Source organism: Petaurus breviceps, unplaced genomic scaffold, assembly GCF_028583685.1.
Source record: "Petaurus breviceps papuanus isolate PSGF00001 unplaced genomic scaffold, PetGlider_PUasm1.0 90721, whole genome shotgun sequence".
NCBI lineage: Eukaryota > Metazoa > Chordata > Mammalia > Diprotodontia > Petauridae > Petaurus > Petaurus breviceps.
In genome coordinates, this window is record NW_027187322.1 from 735,430 (window position 1) to 756,385 (window position 20,956).

The 20,956-nt window shown below is 40.9% G+C and overlaps 1 protein-coding gene across 1 annotated transcript in view; it reads left to right on the forward strand.

The window, feature by feature from the left end:
* Nucleotides 1-275: 275 nt before the first annotated feature.
* The window catches only part of LOC138144774 (solute carrier family 22 member 11-like), a 27,864-nt gene continuing 7,183 nt past the window's right edge, over nt 276-20,956 (forward strand). The window contains exons 1-6 of the mRNA XM_069066185.1: nt 276-747; nt 3,440-3,543; nt 4,295-4,449; nt 4,545-4,713; nt 10,943-11,060; nt 13,316-13,431. Coding sequence (XP_068922286.1) covers nt 346-747; nt 3,440-3,543; nt 4,295-4,449; nt 4,545-4,713; nt 10,943-11,060; nt 13,316-13,431 — 1,064 coding nt within the window. The 5' untranslated portion in view covers nt 276-345. The remainder of the gene's footprint in view (nt 748-3,439; nt 3,544-4,294; nt 4,450-4,544; nt 4,714-10,942; nt 11,061-13,315; nt 13,432-20,956) is intronic.

Consider the following 20,956-nt stretch of genomic DNA (forward strand, 5'->3'; position numbering starts at 1 on the left):
CCCCATGTACAGGCTGAAGCTCTCCTAGGATCCTCTGGGCATAGGTGCTCCCGTTGAATGGGTATTTAAGACCCCAAGCTTGGTGCTGATGAATCCTTCCAGCTAGACACTTAACCCTGTACCAGTTTTTCTTCATGAATGATCTCAAATATTTTAGTATCTTCAACTGCACACAGACCTGAGAATACTGCATGCCTAGGCTATTCTATCAGCATGAAAAGGAAGGTTCTGGGGGAGGTGTCCTCACAGTATAAAAATGCATCCTGTGTCTTCTGGCAGTCAAATGACCACTTTCTTCATTCAGTATCTCTCTAGTACCTTCTTGGGGCCAGCATTCCAGTTCTGATGGCCTTTGAAGATCTCCTACCTGAAATTGGAGATATGGGCAGATTCCAGATTCTTCAGGTCTTTTTTTTTATTCTCCCTGTAGTATTTATTGGCATCCATTTGCTGCTAGAGAACTTCACTGCCTTTGTCCCTGAGCACCGGTGCTGGGTTCACTTCCTTGACAACACTTCTGCTTTGTTCAATGTCAGTGGGAATCTTAATTTTAGTTCCCTTCTAAAACTTTCCATTCCCCTGGATTCCAATGGAAAAGCAGAGAGGTGTCGCCGATTCTCCTGGACACAGTGGCAGTCCTTGGATCCAAATCTCACAGGACTAAACCTGAGCCAACTGGAGATTGAGCCCTGTATGGATGGCTGGGTTTATGATCAAAGCTTCTTCACTTCTTCCATTGTGTCTGAGGTAAGAGGTTCTTCCTGCTGCCCCTTTCCAGTCCCACAAAGGTTTCATTTTACTTTTGAAAAGGTATCACTTATTTGGAACTTGATTCCCTTGGTGAATGACAGAATTAGATTTCTCTCCTCAGCCATATAACCTGCTCAGAGCTCCCTTAGGAAAAAAAATCAGTGTGGCATGTATCGATTTGGTCCTTCTGCAAAATATAAATCACCAATGAAGAAAGTGTTATTCTGAGTATTTTCTTTATGCTAAAGCACAGGCTCACACTGTCAGGACAGCTCAAGATTTAGCAAATGCTACATGGAAGGATCATAGGGCCTGGAATGTGACAATCTGGAGGCTGAAGGAGATAGGAATGCAAGAAAGAATCACACATCTAGCAAAAATGAGCAAAATCATTCAAGTTGAAAAATAGATATTTGATGAAATACAGGACTTTCAAGCATTCCTGATGAAAAGAACAGAGATCAGTAGAAAATTTTACTTTCAAATACAAGACTCAAATGATAAATAAAAATGAAGACAGAAAAGGGAAATCATGAGGCACAATTATGTCAAACAGTTTACATTCCAACGTGGGAATATGATATTTGCAACATAAGAACTTTCTTATTTTTAGAGCAGTTAGAAGGAGTGTATACATAGAGAGGGAACAGGTGTGAGCTGTATGTCTACATATCTGATATCTACATAATAAAATTAAGGTGTTAGAAAGAAAAATGCACTGGGAGAAAAGGAAAGGGAGAGGTAGAATGGAGTAATTTATCTCCCATACAAGAGGAAGGAAGAGCTTTTACAGTGGAGGGATGATGGAGGTGGCAAGGAACCCTTGAACCTTACTCTTGTCGGAATTGGCTCAAAGAAGGAATAACATGCACATGTTGAAGTAGGCAGCAATTGGATGTTAGACACTTTCCAGGAGGGCTAGGATGAAAGGAGGGAGAGCATCGAATAAACAGGGGGTGAATAGGATAGAGGGAGCTACAGTTAGCAAACTTAACTGTGAAAAAATTTGAAGCAAGTTTCTGTGATAAAGGCCGTATTCCCTAAATATATAGTGAACTGAGTCAAATTTAGAAAAATAAGAGCCATTCCCAAACTGATGAATGGACAAAAGCTGTGAACAGTCAGTTTCCAGATGAAGTAATCAAAGCTATCGATAACCATATGAAAAAATGCTCTCAATCACTACTAGTGAGAGAAATGCCAATTGAAAGACTTCGGAGGTACCATCTCACCCCTATCAGATGGGCTAATATGGTAGAAAAGGAAAATGAGAAATGTCGGAGAGGTGTGGGAAAATACAGACACTGTGGATGGAGTGGTGAACTCATCCAACCATTATGTAAATAATTTGCAACTATGCCAAAGGGCTAGAACACTATGCCTACCCTTTGATGAAATAATAACACCACTAGTTCTGTATTACAAAAGGACAAAAGCAAGAAGGAAAAGGCCCAAGTGTAGAAAAATATTTATAGCAGGCCCTCTCTGGTGACAAGGGATTGGAAATTGAGGCATATCTATCAATTGGGCTGTGGCTAAAATAGTTGTGGTATATGATTGCGATGGAATACTCTTATGCTGTCAGACATGATGAGCAGGATACCCTCAGCACAACCCGGAAAGACTTACATGCAATGGTGCAAAGTGAAAGGAGCACAACCAGGAAAACCTTGTACATTGTAACAGCCATATTGTAAGATGGTCGACTGAATGACTCCACTATTCCCAGCAATACAAAAATCCAAGACAACTCTAAAGGATTTATCATGAAAAACACTGTCTAGCGAAGAGAAAGAACTGGTGGAACAGGAACACAGGTCCAAATGCCCTTTCTAAACTTTATTTTTCTTGATTTTTAGATTTATGTTTTGTAAAAATATGATTAATAAATGAATATTATACATGAATAACCTACATAAAATTCCTTTCTTTCTCAGTGTGGGGAGGATGCAGGTGATATGGAGGCACAGAAAGAATTTGGAACTTAAAGTTAAAGAAAACAAATGTAAAAATTATTTTTCATATTCTAGGGAGATTTTTAAAAAAAGAAATGTTTACCTTAGAAACTAGAAACTATTTCAATATGAATATCACTTTTATAAATAAATGTATAGATGGGGTTCATCTGCTTTCTGGTCTTTAGATTTCTGTGTTGTTAATATCACCAAGCATTAGGCAAGCAAGAGAATTTCTGCATTGAGGCTATAGATCTGTCGATCTTAATTTATTCCCTTTTAAATGTGCTTCTTCTGTTTTATACTCTCTGAAGAAACACTTTTAAAAATTTAAAGCACAGGATCACTTATGTGGAAAAAAGGCCCCAGGGCTTCAGCAATCTCATACGGAATATGAAACATGTTGGTCTATGGGTACAATAGACTTCTATGGAAAGCAGGATTGGAGGGGCAGGGTGTATACACCAGAAGGGGAAAGATAAGGATGTCTGCACCAGGAAGGTCAGGGTCAAAAGGAGCTTGAAATTGATGTCCCACGCTTGACTGTACAATGTATGATGTACACTTGTATGATTGTACAATGGAAGCAGTGTCTTCTTATAATAGCAGGGCACAAAATCTGAGCCAGAGTCTCTTTCCCATCATAGCCTCTATTACCCCTTTGGCAGCAACAGTCCTGAGCCCAAATTGTCTTTCCCCACTTTCAGATCTGATGCTCTCAAATTCTCTTTCAGTGGGACCTGGTGTGTGACTCCCGGACACTGAAGTCCTTGTCTCAGTCAATATTCTTTGCTGGGATTCTGGTGGGCTATCCCATATGGGGCTATCTCTCAGACAGGTCAGTTTCACCTGGACACAAAAGTTCCTGAAAACCAGGCAGCTGAGGGCCACAGAGCTAAAATTAGAAGATGAAACTATAGATCATTTGCTCCACCCCAGTCATCTCACGAATGATGAAGCCAAGGCCCAGGGAAGCATAGAGACTTGCCCAAGGTCACAAAACAAAAACCAAAGCAGAATTCAAACCCAGCACTTTCTTCTGATGTCCATGTTATTCGAAAAGTACACAACAATAGGGCAAAGACTCAGGTTGAGATTTGGGGCTGTGGGTGGAGGTGGGACTAAGACTGGAAAGGACCCAATAAGAAAATCAGGCTGGTGATGGGCTGAACATGGGGAAAAGGTCAGACAGTCCACAGTCAGTCCACAAGCATTTCTGAAACACTTAGCATGTGCCAGGAACTGGGCTCAGAGCCGGGGATAGGAAACAAAACAGAGACCCTGGCCTCAAGGAGCTCACATTCAGTGGGGGAGACAACATGCAAACAACTCTGCACATTCAAGAAACACGCACTATAAACCAGGGACAGGCTCTGGAGGAGGGCGCTGCCCTGGCATTAAAGACTGAGGAAGGCTTCTCCCTAAGGTGGGACTTTAGCTGAGACTTAAGGAGGCCAGGGAAGCGAGAAGGAGGATATGGGGAAGGAGGCATTCCAGGGAGGAGGGACGGCTCAATGAGGGCTGCTGGGTGGGAGATGACACTGTGTCTCTGCCCTGAGGTCACAGCCATCAGGTCTCCTGTGATTCAGGTTTGGGAGAAAACAGATGCTGCCTCTGAGTTACCTCCTGCTGGCTGTCTCCAGCACCGGGGCTGCCTTTGCCCCGACATTCCCAGTTTACTGCTGTCTGCGCTTCCTGCTTGGGTTTTCAATAGCAGGAATGTTACTTAGCAGTGGGATGCTTGGTAAGTCTTCTCTGTGGGGATTCTTCAATATTTTCTTATGTTCCTTGAGATCTCACCTGTGTCTGAGTTTAATCCTCTGTTGGCATTTCTTTCAGTCATGGAATGGACAACCAGCAAGCACAGGCCCCAAATAGTAGTCATATTATCTCTGTGCCCAAGTCTGGGGCATCAGTTTCTTGGGGTTCTGGCCTATGGCATCCAGGACTGGCGCAGACTCCAGTTGGCAGTGTCTGCTCCCTCCTTCATCTTCTTCCTGGCCTCTTGGTAAGTGCCCTCAGCGCTGATGTTCTCTCTCTGCATGGGCTGAAGAAGGAGGGTGAAATATAAAACTTTTTTATATTACAAGCTTATTTCAAGATGTTTGAAATCTCTTAAGAGAATGGGAATGTTTCCCATCAGGGCCTTGAGTGCCAGTCAGGAGTTAAAACCCATGAGTGGATGAGAGAGACTTGAATCTAGGTATCTTCATCAAATTATCTTGAGGTTCAAAGTAAAACAAATAACATGACAGTTATTAGTGATGAACAGACTTTCCCCAAAGTACCAAGAAGTGTGTACCAAGAGACAAGAGGTGAGACAGAAAAAATTCCTAAATTTTGAATCAGAAGTCATGTGTTCAAATCCTGCCTTTGACCCTTATTAGATGAGTAATCTTGGCAAAACATTTTCCCTCCCCATACCCCAGTCGCTTCCTCTCTGAAATGAATGGGTCAGACTAAGTGACCCTTAGGATCCCTTCTACCTCTGGCGGGAGGGGGTCGGGAGTGGAGCCTAGCTGCTGCAGTGCATAGAGCACTGAACCTGGAGTCAGGAAGACTCTTCTTCCTGAGTTCAAGTCTGGCCTCAGACACTTAACACTTACTCGCTGTGTAACCTTGGGAAAGTAACTTAACCACAACTGCCCTGCGCCTTCCTCCCCCTCCAAAATGCAAAAAAAATTAAAAAGACATTATGCCAGTCCATATTCTGTATAACTTCCTGTGGAGAAAAGCAATATTAAATATGTAAGGCCTGGTTTCATAGAGAACATTCTTTTTTAAAAAATGTGTTTATTTACTTATACCTTACAACATTCAGTTCCACAATCCCCTGAGTTTCAAATTTTCTCCCCTTCTCTCTTCTCCCATGGAGGCATTCAACCAAATGTAGGTTCTACAAATACCTGAACATTAAACATTAGTCAAGTTGTAAAGAAGAACTATAACCAATGTAGTAAACATTGAGGAAGAAGGGACAAAACACAAAAGAGAGAAAGCAGTAGTTGGCTTCAGTCTGCATTCAGACTTTGTAGCTCCTTCTCTGGATGTGGACATCCCTTTCCATCATGACTCTTTTGTAGTTGTCTTCTAACCTTGCATTACTGAGAGGAGTCCAGTCTATCAAAGTTAGTCATCACACATACGATGTGTCTGTAATTGTGTACAACGTTCTCTTTGATCTGCTCTCCTCACTCAGCATCAGTTTATATAAGTCTCTCCAGGTTATTATGAAGTCTGTCTGCTCCTCTTTTCACATAGCACAATAGTATTCCATTATATTCACATATCACAATTTTTTTAGCCATTCTCCAATTGATGGACGTCCTCTTGATTTCCAAATGTTTGCCACCACAAAAAGAGCTGCTAAAATTATTTTTGTACATAGCTGTTCTTTTCCCACTACTATGATCTCTTTGGGATACAGTCCTAAAAGTGATATTGCTGGGTCAAAGGGTATGCACTTTTTTTAATAGCCCTTTGGGCATAGTTCCAGATTGCTCTCCAGAATGGTTGGATCATTTCACAGCTCTGCCAACAATGCATTAGTGTTCCAATTTTCCACATCCTCTCCAGCATTTATGATTTTCCTGTTTGTCATCTTAGCCAGTCTGACCTGTAAGATGTGGTACCTCAGAGTTGTTTTGATTTGCATTTCTCCAATCAATAGTGATTTAGAGTATTTCATATGCTTGTAGATATCTTTAATTCCTTCTTCTGAAAACTGCCTGTTCATATCCTTTGACCATTTATCAATTGGGGAATGACCTGTATTCTCATAGATTTGACCCAGTTCTGTGTATATTTTAGAAATGAGGCCTTTATCAGAGACACTGGTTGTAAAAATTCTTTCACAATTTTCCACTTTACTCCTAATCTTGCTTCCATTGCCTTAATTTGTACAAAAATAAATTAAATTTAATTTAATCAAAATTATACATTTAGTATTTCATAAAGCTTTGTAATTCTTATTTTGTCACAAAATCTTCCCTTCTTCATAAATCTGACAGTGAAACCATTCCTTGCTCTCCCAGATTGGTTACAGTATCAGCTTTTATACCCAGATCGCACACCATTTAGACTTTATTTTGGTATATGGTGTAAGATATTGGTCTATGAGCAGTTTCTGCCATATTATTTTCCAATTTTTCCCAGCAGTTTTTGTCACATAGTGAGTACAGAGAGAACTTTCTTTAGGCAGACTTTTGAAAACCAGTTCCATTTCTACTGTGGAAGCTGTTGAAAAATACATATTCATGGGCACTACAGTGGTGGCAGGAAGCAGGAGGATTGAGAAGATTCTGGCTTTTTAATGTATAGAGACAAAAAAAAGGGTGAGGTAGAGCAAACACTTGAGGGGATGAAGGAGTGAGAGGAGAGCTGCAATTCTCAGGGGAACATGGAATAAAGGTCTTGTCTCCACTTTTTAAAAATCAGTTTGATAATTGCCTTTTGTTTTTACTATCATAATTATTTCTTCTTCGCAATCCAAAATTGCACCATCCTTTGAGGACCAATAGATCCATCAATCAATAAGTTTCTATTCTTTTGACATTAAACTGTTTTAATGGCCTCAAAATTCTGCCTCAGAATTTTGATAATTTCCAAAAATTAATGACTTTTAAAACTAATAACTTAAGCAACCATGAAATAAATGCTCCGCAAAACCTTTCCTTTCCTCCTGAAGCTTTTACAATGTTCTCTAATCATTAACCAGTCTTTCCTATTAACGGAAAATCTCCAATTGAGACAAACAGTTCTGATTCCCTTCTCCCATCACTGATTAAGACTGGGGAGACAGGCATTGTACAGAATATCCCTCTAGCCTTCTGGGCAGATTTTGTGAACTTGCCAGCTCCAGCAGCCTCTTTGTCACCTGCCTTGATCTCGCCAGCTGCAGTAGTCTGCCTCATATCAGGAACAGCCAGGTGACCCAGAGGAGGATAAGCAGAGAAGCTGCCTGGAGCCATGTCCCTGGATTTCAGGGATTTAGGGCCATCTTCCAGCTTCTTACAGAAAGAGCATGAATCAGCATGAGGAGTGGGACAATCAGTAACAGGAGCGTGTTGTTCAGATTAAGGAACGGCGCAGTGAACTCGACTGTTTCCATAGGTGGGTCCTTCTTCCTCTCACCAGCCACAGTACCATGGCGGACATCTCTGACAGACACATTATTGACATTGAAACCAATGTCATCCCCAGGCAGAGCCTCACTGAAATCTTCATGGCGCTTTTAAACAGACTTTGCTTCAGTTGGAATAGTGACTGGGGCGAAAGTGGTTTTAGAACAAGAGTGTCCACTCAGCCAATGGGCACAGCACCGATATCACCGATCTTGTAGATGCATTGGAGGTGTAGACACAGGGTATTGTCAGTTGGACAAGTTGGTGACAGGAGGCAATCCCAAGCTTCAAGCAGTACAATTCCATTCGCATTCCCATCCTTGCAAGTGACTTTCCATTCCTTAAACCATTCCAAATGGAAATTGGCACAAAATCTGTTGTGTAAGGGTTGCACCCAGTTTTCTTATTATAGGCACTGCCTTCCTTGATAATTTCATCATATCCCTTCCAGCTGGAGCGGGGTTTGGTAAGAGTCCATTTTGTTGACACCAACAGTCAGTTGTTTCCTACCAGTGTGCAGGCCAGAAGGCATGCTAAAGAGTCTGTCCACTCATCCATAAAGAGATGCCAGCTTCAAAATCACTAGTATCAACAAGCAGGGAAGCCCGGTCCACCTGAGATGTGCCTATCATCATGTTCTTGATAAAGTCTCTGCATCCCCGAGCATCAGCAATGGTCCCCCAGCACTTACTGACCTCAGATTTCCACAGGGAGATATCAATAGTGTTACCACACTTGTGTTCAGCCCTCAGCTCATCCAAGAGCCACACCCTTTCTCATCTCAGCAGCCTCCTTCTCCACCTTCTCAGTGGTTCTCTTATCACTTTTACCACATTTGTAGATGCCCTAGACACTCTGTTAGGCTAGGAACACAAACACAAAAATTAAGAGACCCAGCCATCAAAGAGCCAACACTATCAGAGGAAATAACAGGCACATATATAAAGTATACATGCAAGGTGACCCTGCCTTTAACCAGAAGCTGGTCCTGCCTCTAATGGAGCTTGTTGGCATGATTCTGGGCAAGTCACTGTACTTCTCAAAACGCTAGGAAAACCACCATGACAAAATTGCGGTGGCAGAGAGATTTTCACTTCCTGGGAGATCCCTATTCCAGTGAAATCAAAGGTTCAATCCTTATCTCTATCTTTCAAAGACTTAATTCGAGAAAGTGGGCATTGCTGGAGTCAGAAGATCTGGTTTAGAACCTTTACTGTGGGTCCACTTAACGCCACCCACCTCCTGGCACTCTCAGTGTCAAGTGAGCTCCTGAGTGTGCTGGACAGCGACTCCTATATTCACCTGCACCAATACCTCACCAGCACTTCTAGGGTAATGATATCAAGAGAAGCTATTGAAGAAATGTTGCACGTTGGACACTGAGACCCTCTCCTTTTACTCAACTAAGGAAAACATTTGTGAAATGTTTGGAAGGAGGGGTGACAGAAAGGAAATCATCATGCATGTGAAGAAAGTAGGTGGATTGTTGAATTCTACTGCAGGGCAGATGTCAAAAATGCCATGAAATGCTTTAATGGAACTTACTGGGATTATATGCATAGATGAGGATAGAGGTTCCTAAGAGGGCAGAGAGGGAAGATCTGGGGCCCGGTCCAAGATGAGGATCTAAAAGATTTTGATGCTGGAAGTGGAGGCTATGGGGAAATGGGCAGAATCAAAGAGTGAAGAAAGCCCAGCATTTCAAAAAGAAATCTCGGGACTTTGGGCAGATCCTACAAAGAGCAGCACTGGAGGTTTGAAAATGGTTTACTTTTAATACACTCTCCCTTATTTCTCTGCATCTGTACGGGAATTAAGTCCGAAACTTGGACTTGGCTTTCCAGTCTAAAAATCATTTGATGTCAGAACTTAAAGCAGTGCCTTTGATCCGAGTGTTGGAGCCTTCAGGTCTTCTCTGAAGGAGAGGACTTCCTATCATCTGAGGAACAGTTAGTAATGGAGCAAATATAGTAATAGATATTAATTCAATAAAGCACAGTTTCCTTTGAAGCAAGATAAGGAAAGTCTTACTGTATGATTATGTAATTGTTTATGAATTCAGGAATCGGAGTGATCATTTAGAAAACAGTTCTTTTGAAATTTGTATGAAGTTATTGTAATGATCTCTGCTCTTGTATCAACAATCCAGAAATTAGAATCATTTTCTTTCTAAGCTTTTTCAATCTGTCTCATCTCAAAGGGGACTTCTAAATCTCCAAAGAATCAAAGTTTCTTAGAGAATTCTTAAAATGGTTCTTCCTGAGCACTAATGATCTCACAATTCAAGGGAGAGTTCTCTGCTCTCATTCTCTTGATAGATGGTCTAAAAAGAAATTTGCATTTACAAAATTCAGGGGGATTATTGAACATTTCCTTAATCTTTCTAAGAAAGACTATGGGGAGGAAATGTTAGATAAATTCAGGAGGGACTGGTTTTAACCTTGTAATTGTGACAAAGTCATGGTAGACTCAGCATCCTTGTTTATTTTTTTCTTTTACTAGAGTAATAAGAGAATTGAGAGGCTTCAGGGGAAAGCCAGAAAATCGAGGAAACAAAACATTTCTAATAGAAAAGATCAGAACAGCTTCACTCAGGGCATATGGAAATATCTGTTTCCTGGTCAATGATTTAAGACCTATCCACATGATGTAATTCTCCTCTCTGCATTTGCATCACTGATACAAAAATGGAATTCTTGTTGAATGGTGCACCTGAGATGATTACTTTCATGGGACAGAGGATATTTCCTCCAAATTAGAGCCTCAAGGGTCATTTAAATGCTGTCTAATCTATGAACAATTTTTGAAGTTTTTTTCCTGAGCTTTTAGGAGGACACATTTGAACCATAAGCAAATACCTGTCCTGACTCCTTTAAAGGGAAAAATGAAGAAGGGCTCCAACTGATGAGTAACTCTGGCCATCTCGTCAGAGTTGTGTGGCATAACTAGAGGTGAAAGCTTTTATATTTGAATTTTCTTTTGCAGGTTATAGAACGTAAAGTAAATAATTGTAGAATTTTTTTAAAGAACCCTGCTCTGCTATACGCAAAAGGTGTGATTTTGAACAAGAAATAATGGAGAATTAATTACATCCGTCCTGCTCTATTCAATTAGGTGGTTGCCAGAGTCACCTGCTTGGCTGGTTGTCCACCACAAATATGATGACGCCTTAAAGGTGCTCAAAAAAGCTGCAAAAATCAATGGAGTAAAGGAGAAGACACTTACTGTAGAGGTGAGAGGGGAAGGAGGAGCCAGTTCTGAGATGTGGGCAATGGTGGCTTTTCAAGTCAAGCCCAGTGGCCAGGGGCCTGCCAAGAAGAAAGTTCAACCTCTGATGATCCTTCTCCAAGTCTCAGGGGGCAAGGGAGTAGGGAAGGTACTGTGGTGGATGCTTTATTCCATATAGAACAAGTATAAGACAATGATTAAGGGTCACTTCAGGCCATCGTAAACTTGCCTGTTTGAAGACATCAATATATGGGGCATCCTCCCTGTGTTAGAGGGAGACACCAGAGTGGGGAAAGAGGCCTGCACTACGGGAAGGTGTGAGGAGCCATGGGGGAGGCACAGGGAGGAGGAGTCTATCTCCTTCCCTGTGGTTGAAGAGGAGCCCTGTAGCCCTCTGCCCTCCATCCTCCCGTCTCAAACACAATTCTCCATATTCCTTCTTGTCTGCGCTTTCTCTATTTTCCTCCTCATTTGTGTCTTTGCTCAGTGGATTGACCCTTGTCCTGCCATTCCGTAAGGAGACAATGTAAAACAGTTGATGAGAGAAATATAAATGAATATTAAATGAGGTTTTATTTGTGACCCATTTAGCAAAATGCTCTGGCCCCAGAGCAGCCTTGACTGTGACTGAGGCTACCAAGGATCACCTACTCACACATGGCAAGTTGAGACAGAGTTTTAATGAAACTTGTTTGAAATGAATTTAATGATCTGTGCTCTAGTAACTTACAGGAGCACAAGGTAGGTACAGAAGGCCCCGCTGAAGGCCATGTGGATGGAGCACTAGATTTTTCAGTCAGGAGACAAGACTTTGAATTCTTCCTCAGCCACATCCTGGCTGGGTAATCATGGGCAAGTCCCTTAATCTCTCAGGTCTCATTTTCTTCATTTATATGTAGCTCCTGGGGGAATTTCCCTAAGTCATATAAGGGTACCAGGGGGGACCACCCATGCATCCTACAATTTAATTTCTATGTGACTAAATTAGTGCAGCAGGTGAGAGAAAAATGTCTTCTGTCCAAGCTAAAGCCTCAGGTTTCAGTCTAGCTGCAAGAAAGAGGGGAAAATACTACAGAAACATGATGTTCTCTGTGCAGCTACATCCTCTCAAAGCCTTAGCTCATGAGCCCCCACTGGTATGGCTGCATTTATTGTTCAGTTGGCAAACACAAGCAAAGCATTTAACGAAATAAAATAATATGGAAGTATCCATATTTTCTCCATACTCTTAGCGAACTCTTTTAACTGTAATATATAATGTTAATATGTAGAGTGGACATGTGTATGGAAAATAAGGTTGTACAATAATAAATCCCTACATAAGTGACTCTATAGGCCACCTAATCCACCCTGTCATTTTACAGATTAGGAAACTGATATCCAGAAAGGTTTTAAGTCACTTGCACACATTCACACTGGTGTTAATATAGAGATCTGAACCCTGGTATTCTGACTCCAGAGTCAGCATTCCCTCTGCTTTGCTACATATACATGGAGAGGATCCCAGAGAGGGAATATGTGTGATCAGGACATACTCAGGGACCATACATTCATAGAATTGTAGCTGGAAGGGACCCCAGAGGCTTTCTAGCTCATCTGCCCCAGTTCCCAAATGATAAAACTCTGGTTAAGAGCTTTGTTTAGCCTATACCAAGAGTAACAATGTCAAGATTTGAACCCAGGTTTTCTGCCTCCAGAGCCATTGCTAAAGCTGATATTTTCCTTTCTGTCAATTGTTAGATTATATGATTGTTAGATCATATGTTAGAGTCCACTAAGTTCTGAGAAACATTTAGCCATCTGATTCAGATAGTGCCTATGATGTATTGTCATTAAAGTTTTCTCAAAATACCTTGATGTTCCATGGAGATCTATGCTTATGTCTAAGGCAGATGTGAGCATTTCCATGAAAGAGCACCCTGGGAGCATATGTGGGGCCAAGGTGCACACTCCTCATGCTGTAGTGACAGACATAGGCACAGGCTGTTGTCTCTGCTGATCTTGCATGATCTGAAGGTTCCCAATGGTAATCTACTTGTCCCATGGTCACAGGCATGGCTCACCAGGATGATGTTATACAGCTTGTCACTTGTGTAAGGAAAGGCTTAACAAGGCTTTGGGGTCATAGCCAATGAGCTTTCATTCAGTCCCAGTACCTGTCTGGAATCTCTCTCTAAGTCAATCCTTCCTGCTCCTTCCTTCTGTTCTTCCATACCCAAACCTCCAGACTGACTCTATTCTTGGCTCTTCTCCCTAAAGGCTTTGAAATCTGCTGTGGAGATGGAGCCGACTGAAGCACAGACCCATTACACTATGTTGGATTTGGTCCACTTTCCTATCCTGCGTACAAGAATCCTCTCTACGTCCTTTGTAAGGTAGGTTCTGTATAACACACGAGGCATATTGATGCTTACAGGCACGCCCAAAAAAATTTGCCTCAGATAGACACAGTTAACTAGGTGATAGAAATGCACAGACTGAGCTGCAATCTCCTAGCAGTGATTCACAAAATTGTAGAAGCTTAGAGGCAGGTGTCACAGCTGAGAGAGGGCCAGTCCTGGAGCAGAAAGATTTTTCCTGCTGAGTTCAAATCCGGCTTCACACACTTACTAGCTATGTGACCCTGAACAAGTCACTTATCCATGTTTACCTCAGTTTCTTCATCTGTGAAATGAAAGCTGCAAAAAGAAATGGAAAATCACTCCAATATCCCTGCTAAGAAAACTCCCAATGGGGTCATGAAGAGTCAGATATGACTGAAATAACAATAATGAGTTAGAAAACGTTCAGAGGCCATCTAACTCTACCTGAATTTGAGGAATTCACTCACCAGTATTCCTCCCTTTAGCCCCTCCCCCCAACACTTATCCAGCTTCTGCCTAAAAACCTCTAGTGACAGTGCTACTAGATCTTGGCACAGCTCATTCCTCCTTCAGCCAGCTCTAACCATTATGAGGTTGTCCTTTACATAGAACACAAGCCTGCCTCTCTGCGACCTCTGCCTGGGCTCCTCGTTCTGTCTCTGGGGCCATGCAGAGAAATGATTCCTCTCTTCCACATGTCAGCCCTGCAGGTCCTTGAAGGTGCGGCTCATGTCCTGCCCCCCCCCCCCAAATCTTCTCTTCTCCAAATGAAACATCCCCAGCTTTTTCAAGGGATCTTCACGTGGCAGAAGCATGATGTGCTTCCCCATCCTGGCTCCCCTCCTCTGGACACTCATCTGAGTCACATTTCAGAGAAGAAAACTCAGGCCAAGAACAGCCCCCAGAACTTTCTTAAGTGATAATGGAAATCTATATCAAGGCCTCCTAAAGTTGTCATTATGCTTCCAGGGAGGAATGAAATAGAAAAAGAGGATCAAAAACCTGAAGGTGAATGTTAGAAATGTAGAAAATCAATGAAAAAACTGAAATACGTGCAAGAAGGAAATATTAACAATTGAGGGGAAATAGATAAACTGGAAAGAAAGTTTCCTGTTTTGCTACAGGTGGATTCCGTGACCTTGGCGGTCCCACAGATTTTGTAACATAGATGTTCCTTGAAGAATCTACCCAGTGAGGTGGAGTGATAAGGGTGATGAAGTTAGTTAGCATTTATATGATGTCTAAAGGTTTGCAAAGAAGGTGACAAGTATCTCATTTGATCCTCACAATAACCCTTTGAGATAGGTGCCATTATTACCCCATGTCACCAAGGAGGACCCTGAGGCAGACTGAGGATAACTGACTTATCCAGAGTCATACAACTAGTAGGTATTTGAGGTTCAATTTGAACTCAGGGCTTCCTGATAACAGGTCTTGCATTCTACCCATTGTGCCACCCGGTTGTCAGTCTTCCTCTGGGTCTCTTCACATTTCCTAAGTCTCAGTGCAGCATTCGGGCAGTTTTCCCCTCACTCTACCCCAATGCCAGGTGCAATCATTCATCATTCTGAAGATGCCTTTCCTGCTACTTAAAAACAATTCAGATTCATCCTGTAGAGCTTGTCCTATGTGATGGTTGTAGTGTATTTCACCCCCTTTAACTCACAAACATCTTTCCCTTGTTCTTCACGGACCCCAGGCATCTCCTCTATGCTACTCTTTTCCATATTTCAAACTTTCCCTTTGGTGAAATATTTTTGCTGTTTTCCAAGCGTGATCTAATCCACTGGAACAGAGAGTGCCCATGATTAGTGTGCTGAACCAAGAAACCAGCCGGAGGAGGAGCCCATGCTGGGTTGCCTTCAAAAGGCTGCAAAGCTCCTTTGGTGACTATAAGCCTCTCCCCAAAACAGACACCCTTCTTTCTAATGCTGGTGATCTACTAGAAAGTGTATGGCAGTGAGATGTGGAACACCAATCATCAGAGAACTGGTGATGAATGACACCAGCAGGCAGTGGGAAGGCACACGGTGGGTGTGAACGATTTGAACAACAGAGCCAAGGGGACGCTCTGAGGAACAGGAATCAAAGATGTCATTAGGAGACCGGTGAGAGGAGGATAATCTGGACTGGCCATGGGGGAGGGAAAGGTTCGTGGCTCTCTGTGGCATACTTGTGGGAGGGCCCAGAGAAGTCTCCCAGCATGGGAAGGCATGGACGGGTGGGAATCTGTATCAAGGCACAATTAGATCAATGGTAACATCCTTGGCTGGCAAGAAGAACACATTGGAATGCCAAGCATGTTATAGAGGCTCCTCTCTGGAGATAAGAAATTTCCCATAAACTCTACCTAAGAGAGTGGAACCCAAACGTTGACTGTGCAAACAGCATGCTTGGGAGAAATGACCTTCTATACACCTGCATCAGAGAAGATGAGGAAGATGAACAGTAAAAAGTCCCCTCCTTTACCGTGTAGGGAAATAACTGACATGAAAAAGGAAGAAAAAAACAAGAAAGACAGAACGTTATGAGTTCCTCTGGTTTCCTAACATTTTGACCAGGTATGTATTAAAATTGTTTACTTGGGGAAAAATGAATTTCTCTGAATTCAAACGAGATGCTGAACAGTGGTTTGGCAACTTTTTAAAAATAGCAAACTTCGGTCTTGCTAAATACAGAAAAAAGAGGGGATTTTCCCCCAAAGTAGTGGGCAGTGGGCACAGGGCTTGCTTCAGTGTATAACATAGGTCTCCTACAAATGAGGCAAAGCCTGTGACTCTGGGCGTGTCCCTTAACTTATCAGGGCTCCAGGCAAGTCTCTAAGAATAAGTACTGCAGAGAAGGTGATGATTTGCGTTCAGAGTGTATTTCTTTACCCACTAACTTGATTCATCAATGAAATCACAGGTCCAGTAAAAACAAACAAACCCCTGCGTGTTTCTTGAGACAGAAGTGGTGGTGGCACAGATCATCTCAAGTACTCCTCTATGTCTGTCAGGGCTCTCTTCCTCCATCTCTCCTCAAATGGCAGATTAAATAGATGTCTCAGTTCCAGAATCATGCAGTCTCAATGTCAAAAGGGACCTCCAAGGTCCCTGAGTTCACCTATAGCAAAACAGGAAACTTCTTTCTTTCCAATTTATCTATTTGCCCTCAAATTTTTAATATTCCTTTTTATGTGATTATTTTAGGTTTCTTTGTTGATTTTTTACATTTATAAAATGCATATTCAGGTGGTTGATCCTTTCTTTTTCTTTTTATTAATAAAATATCTGATTTTCTCTTTCATGACTGCTCTAGCTAAATCTCAGAAATTCTGGCTTATTGGATCATCATTATCATATTATTTTATGGATATATTAGTTATTCATAATTATTTGAGTTTGTTATATATAGTTAATAACAACTACATGCTTACCAATTGTTTGTATGACAAGTCCTCTTGATTCATTATTTAAGATTTCATCGTCAAGTTTCCATTTGGGGCTGCATCCTTTGCTTTTAATTCCTGACTCAATCGCAGTTTTTATCGCATTAAAGTCTCTATAAGATGTATTAACTACTTCTTGTAGTTCACATTTGTTTTTAGTTACCTCTGTGCCCTGGTACGTGGTCAACTTTTTAAAAGTTGCATGTAGTACAGAGAAACAATCTTTTTCACTCCTGTTCAGAAAATATCATGTCTTTTAAATTTAGTTGCTCCAGAAACTTGTTGAATTCCGTATTTTTTCTTGCATTTATCTGTTTGGAGACTTATCCAAAATTGATAAGAGTTACAGTAAAATTGCCTGTTACTATTGTGCTACAGTCTGTGTCTTCTTAAAGCTCAGGTGTTTACTTTAGGTGTTTGGAAGCTAAGGCATTTGTTACTTGTCAGTTTATTACTAATATTTTTTTTTGCTTTTTTTTGGAGGGTAATTGGGGTTAAGTGACTTTCCCAAAGTCACAAGGCTAGTAATTGTGTCAAGTGTCTGAGGCCGGAATTGAACTCAGATCCTCCTGACTCCAGGGCTGGTGCTTTATTCACTGCTCCACCTAGCTGCCCCTATTACTAATAATTTTAGCTATGGTTCCTTTCAGCATAACGTAATTTCCTTGTTTATTTTTTAAAGTTTTGAATATTCTTGCTTTGTCTGGTAGAATATTGGTAATTTCTGCTTTTTGTATTCACTTATTGCTTAGTAAATTCTTTCATCCTCTCAGTTTTAATTTGTGTATATCTTGGGGTTTTTTCATGTATTTCTTCTGCACAACACATTGTAGGGCTTTGTTTTCTCATTTAATCTGTCATTCTTTTTCATTTTATTGGATTGTTTAATCCATTCACATTTATAATTATGACTTAGCTTTATGTTTTCTTCCACCTGTATCTAAAATTGAGAGGATTTTTCAAATTAAGGTTTTTCCCCCTTCTCTGCTGTAAGCACAGTGTAATGTTCTTTCAGTTACTTTCCTTTGGTATATTTTCAAGGTGACCCTGTTTTCACTTCCTTTCTTCCGTTTTTTGTTACCCCTTTCCCTACAGAGTTTTGTTTATTAGTCCTCCTTTCTCTTTCATTTTTATCTCATTCTTTATTTCTTTTTCCCCTTTTTTTCTTCTCAGCCAATTATATTTCCCCTAATTCTGCTCCTGTTTGGCTCATTCTTTCCATTACATCTTAAAATTTCATTTTGAAACCTTTTTCATAAAGAATTTATTTCATTCTATTTAGTATCCATCTTCTCTTTCTCTTTACTCTAGGCCCTCATTCTCTGATTCATAACCCCTCCAATGGTATTGTTTCTTTCTTTTGTCTGTACTCTTCCTGAAACTCAAGCTTCTAAGGAATCTGTTCTAATGGCTCTCCAGTCTAGGTGGAGTGACTTGTAGGACTTACCCCATAGAAGCTCTCTTCCCTTGGTGCCTCCCTCCCAGAACAATGCCAGTTATTTCATGTGTCAGGGAGCACCCTCCTCCATGGTAGGGGTAATCCCCCACTACTGGTCTATACCCTCTCTTCTTGATTTTTTTTATACTTTGACCTGGAATTTTCCTCCCTGTATTCTTGCTTTCCCATGATTTCATGTGTCAGAAAACCCCAAGGGTTCCAAGTCTACCCTCCTCCCAAGACGTGTAATCTTTTCCAGCACCAAACTCCCAGGCTTCATCCTTTTAAGGTCCTCATCTCCCTATCTAGCTATCTCCATGTCCTCAGAATTGCATTGGTGAGGGGAACCATCTCCCACCTCCAAAGTAAGGCCTCTTTCCTTCCCTCCTTTTTAATCTGTTTTTTTAATCTGTTCCTCCTGCTCCCCACCTAGTCCTCTGTCACCTCCTTTCTTTCTGAGTCCAGAGAGGTCACATGTCTTCATAACTAGTCTTTATTAGACCCTGATGCCCCATTCACTCCTCTCTACCCACCTGCTCCTCTCCCTCCCTTCTAAGAACCCTTAAAGTGCTATATAAATCTTAGCTATCATGGTGAAGCTGATTTGCAAATGATATGATGGTGTACTTAGTAAATCCTACAGAACCAGCTAAAAGTGTAGTCAGATTAATTAACAACTATAGGAAAGTTGTAGGACATAATGTAAACCCACAGAAAGCATCTGTATTTCTATATGTTACCAATGACGTTCAAAAGCAAGAGACAGAGATATTCTATTTAAAATAACAGTAGTCAATATAAAATACTTTTCAGATTACCTGCCAGGACAAAGCCAGGAACTATATGAAAATAATTAACAAACACTTCTCACAAAAATAAAGTCAGATCTAAACGATTGGAAAAACATTAATTGCTCATGGTAAGACCAAGCTAATATAATGAAAATGACCATTTTCCCTAAATTAACTTACTTATTCAGTACCATGACAGTGAAATTATAAAGAAAATTGCTTTAAAGTGCTAGAAAAAAATACCAAAATTAATCTGGAACAACAAAAAGTCAAGAATATCAAGGGAATTGATGAAAAATATATAAAGGAAGGTGGTCTAGCTGAACCAATCCTCAAACTGTATTTTAGAGTGGTGATAATCAAAAACAATCTGGCATTGACTAAGAAATACAGTGGTGGATCACCAGAATAGATAAGATACCTGATACATTATAATAAACGAAAATAGTAATTTAGGGTTCAGAAAACTCCAAAATGAAACCTCTGAGGCAGCATTTTATTATTTGACAAAAACTGCCAAGAAAGGTGGAAAATAGTGCAGAAACCAAGTATAGACTAAAATCTCACACGTTATAGCAAGATAAGGTCAAAATGGGTACATGATTTCCACATAAAGAGTGATTCCATAAGCAAATTAGGAAAGCATGGAATAAATACATGTCACACTTACAGAAAAGGGAAGATTTTAGGACTGGACAAGATATAGAGAGCATCACCAAATGTAAAATGGATTAGAATGATTACATTAAATGTAAAGGGTTTGGAGCAAGAAAACCAATGCATCCAAAATTAGAAGGAAAGCAGAAAATTGTGGAGTAGGGTATTTACAGCAGTTATCTCTGAAAAGCCTTAATTTCTCAAGTATTTAGAGAACTGGATCACATTTATAAGAACACCAGGAATTCCCCAACTGACAAATGGTCAAAGAATATGGCTAGACAGCTTTCAGACAAAGAAATCAAAGCTGCTTAATCATACAAAAAGTTTTTGTAAATCACTGTTGATTTAGAGAAATGCAAATTAAATCAACTCTGAGGTACCAACACGCACCTGTCAGATTGGCTAATAAAACAGAAAAGGGAAATGATAGATTTTGATGAGGATATGGGAAAAGCGGGGTACTGATACATTGTTGTTAGAGTTGTGGTCTGATCCAAACATTCTGGAGAGAAATTTGAAATTCTGTCCAAAGGGCTGTAAAACTGTGCACATCCAGCAGTCCCACCACTAGATCTGTATCCCAAAAAGACTAAAAGGGGTAAAGGACCTATTTGCATAAAAATATTTATAGCAGCTCTTTTTAATGATGGGTAAGAATTGGAGACTAGCGGCTAGGTGGTGCAGTGAGTAAAGCACCAGCCCCAGGGTACAGGAGGACCCGAGTTCGGTTCCGGCTTCAGACACTTAACACCCACACAAAAAAACTAGCCGTGTAACCTTGGGCAAGTTACTTAACGCCAATTGCCCTCCAAAAGCAAAAAAAAAAAAAAAGTATTGGAGAATGAGGAGATTTCCATCTCCGATCAGAATGACTGAAGAAGTTGTGGTATATGATTGTGGTGAATGTTATTGTGGTATGAGACATGACAAGGCTGATGCTTTCAAAGAACCTGGAAAAAACTTACATGAACTTATACTAAGTGAAGTGAACAGAATCAGGAGAATACTGTACACAGTAACAGCAATTGTGTATGATGAAGAGGTGTGAATAACTTAGCTGTTCTCAGCACTCCAATGATCCAAGACAATCCCCAAAGCCTCATGATGAAAAATTCTATCTGGCTCCAGAGAAAGAATTGATGGAGATTGAATGTAGATCAAAGCATACAATTTCCTTCCTTCCTTCCTTCCTTCCTTCCTTCCTTCCTTCCTTCCTTC